The sequence below is a fragment of the Trachymyrmex cornetzi genome, unplaced genomic scaffold, assembly GCF_001594075.2.
Source record: "Trachymyrmex cornetzi isolate Tcor2-1 unplaced genomic scaffold, Tcor1.1 scaffold3515, whole genome shotgun sequence".
Taxonomy (NCBI): Eukaryota; Metazoa; Arthropoda; class Insecta; order Hymenoptera; family Formicidae; genus Trachymyrmex; species Trachymyrmex cornetzi.
The window spans coordinates 9,769-11,954 of NW_017298230.1; the positions used below are offsets into that span (position 1 = coordinate 9,769).

A 2,186-nucleotide genomic window follows, 5' to 3' on the forward strand; every position below is an offset into this window, starting at 1 on the left:
ACAATCGGTACGAAGTCGGAACTAAGCGATTTTTCGTCTTTGATGTGCGCTTTTATATTGTTAGAAGCGGTGGTGCTGAGCGGGAAAGGGGGTTGACCTGTCAACAGTTACCGGAACCGTTTGAATTGTTCTAGAACTTTTTATCCGATAAGATTTTAATAGATTTTACTGTTTAAAAGGGCGAAATTGCCGAATCTAAATGTTGACAGGGCCCTCTTAGTCGCTCCGCCCCTGTGCTGCATAGTGTGCAGTCGCTGTGCGCGTTTATTCGCGTTACATTCAGCCGAATAGTGTTTTCTCCTTTTTTATATATAGAGTTTGAGTATAGAGCGTTTGTGCGTTATTCGTATCGCGAAGCTTCTAACGGATCCCGCAGGTTTTGTTATAAGCTTTTGGTGCACTTGCGGGTGCAATTTATCTATGTATTCTCGTAAGCGCAGTATTAGCCGCTTTATGAACTAGCGCAATTATATTTGCAACTGCAATTATTAAATTTAAATGAGGTGAATTTATCAATTTATTCGGAACACTGCGATAGATCGAGGATACTAGAAAGGCTATCAGTTCCCTATGATTTAGGTTCTAATATCATGAGATGCTTTTTCGTCGCGTTATTTAATTAATTGAGTTTTCTTGCGATTAATAAAATTAGATCGCGCAAGCGCAGTACGGCCTTGTAACAGCTGTTGGATCACGCGCTAAGCGCGTGACCACGGTTCGCGAGGATTCCGCGGTAATCGCGACAGTTCACGTTGCTACGGCAACGGGTCTAGTGTCGTTGTTCGTGACTTTCGCCTGCGCGCAATTTCGGCGGACGTTACAATTAACATACATCTTTTTTAAATAATTATATTAAAATATATTAATTAATAAAAAAAAGCTGTATCTGTTGTTATTTTGGGTACATTCCGTGTCTCGCATGATGTGCGTAATACATCATTTATCCTTGTTTAATATTCGGCGAACAACAAGGATAAATGATGCATTATGTACATCATGCGATAAACGGAATATTCTCAATCAATTGCAAAAAAATGAGAAATTAATGTTATTTACTTTACTTAAAATACACCTAACCTATACAAATGTTACGTTTTACTGTAATAAAATTGTTTACCGATGGAAAGAAACACCTCTTCGAACACCATGTTCTGACTTGCAAATGCAGCAAGACCGCACCATTATTAAATTTTCAACTTTTAATTTGTAAATAAACTATTAAAAATAATGCACAATAATCCGCTGCAATCCGCCAAAACTCTCACTATCATTGTCAGTCAACTTACTCTCGGACATCTATCTTCGTTGCTCTCGGTTACTCCCAGACCTGCCGCGGCGACCAATCAATTCACTACTAGAAAAGAAGAGAACTACTCCGCGACTATTTCTCTCTCTTTCTATCAAGTCTTCAGCTTCTCTCGTACGAACGCTCCGTCTATTTTATAAGTCTATATACTGTACTCTATATAAGTCTATATACTGTACTCTCGATGGTACTATTACCGACGCGCACTTAGTCTTGCCACTGTATTTCTGATGTCGCTGCGTCACCTTGTGGTTGCACAATCAATGCTTAACGTCCTCGCAGTTTGAATGTCGTCTTCTTTTCTTCTTTCCTTCGCTGTTCGTCTCGTCTTTTCCTTTCGTCCTGTCGTCTTTCGTCCTGCGTCTTTTCTTTCGTCTTATCGTCTTTCGTCTTATCGTCCTTCGTCTTACGTCTTTTCGTCTTACGTCTTTTCGTCTTGCTTCTTTCTTCGTCTTATCGTCTTTAGTCTTATCATCTTTCGTCTTATCGTCTTTCGTCTTATCGTCTTTCGTCGTACGTCTTTTCGTCTTATCGTCTTTCGTTTTATCGTCTTTCGTTTTGCTTCTTTTTCGTGTTGATTCTTTTTCTCCCTTTTGTCTCTCACCAGTTCTTATCGTGGACGAGCCTCCAAATTGTAGGATTAATAACATGATTCCAAATAGAATCGATGGCGAGCCAATATTTATTGGACGACAATTTAGGAGAGATACACTAATTTATTCACACTTTACGCTTAGATATACCACACGTGTCAGCCATATTCTTATTCTCTAACTCAACCTCCCTTTCTTCTTCCTTCTTGCGTAGGCACGTTAATACCCTAATAGTAGTAGTAAAAGTATAGCGCCATAGCCGGAATCGCGCGAAAAATAAAGATTTA

The 2,186-nt window shown here is 39.4% G+C and overlaps 1 protein-coding gene across 1 annotated transcript; it reads right to left on the reverse strand.

Annotated features, from left to right (window-relative positions):
- Positions 1 to 1,566: 1,566 nt before the first annotated feature.
- LOC108763314 (synaptic vesicle membrane protein VAT-1 homolog) lies at positions 1,567 to 1,956 on the reverse strand. The gene has a single exon (XM_018510822.1). It carries the CDS (start codon positions 1,954 to 1,956, stop codon positions 1,567 to 1,569), a length of 390 nt encoding a protein of 129 aa, XP_018366324.1.
- Positions 1,957 to 2,186: the final 230 nt, after the last annotated feature.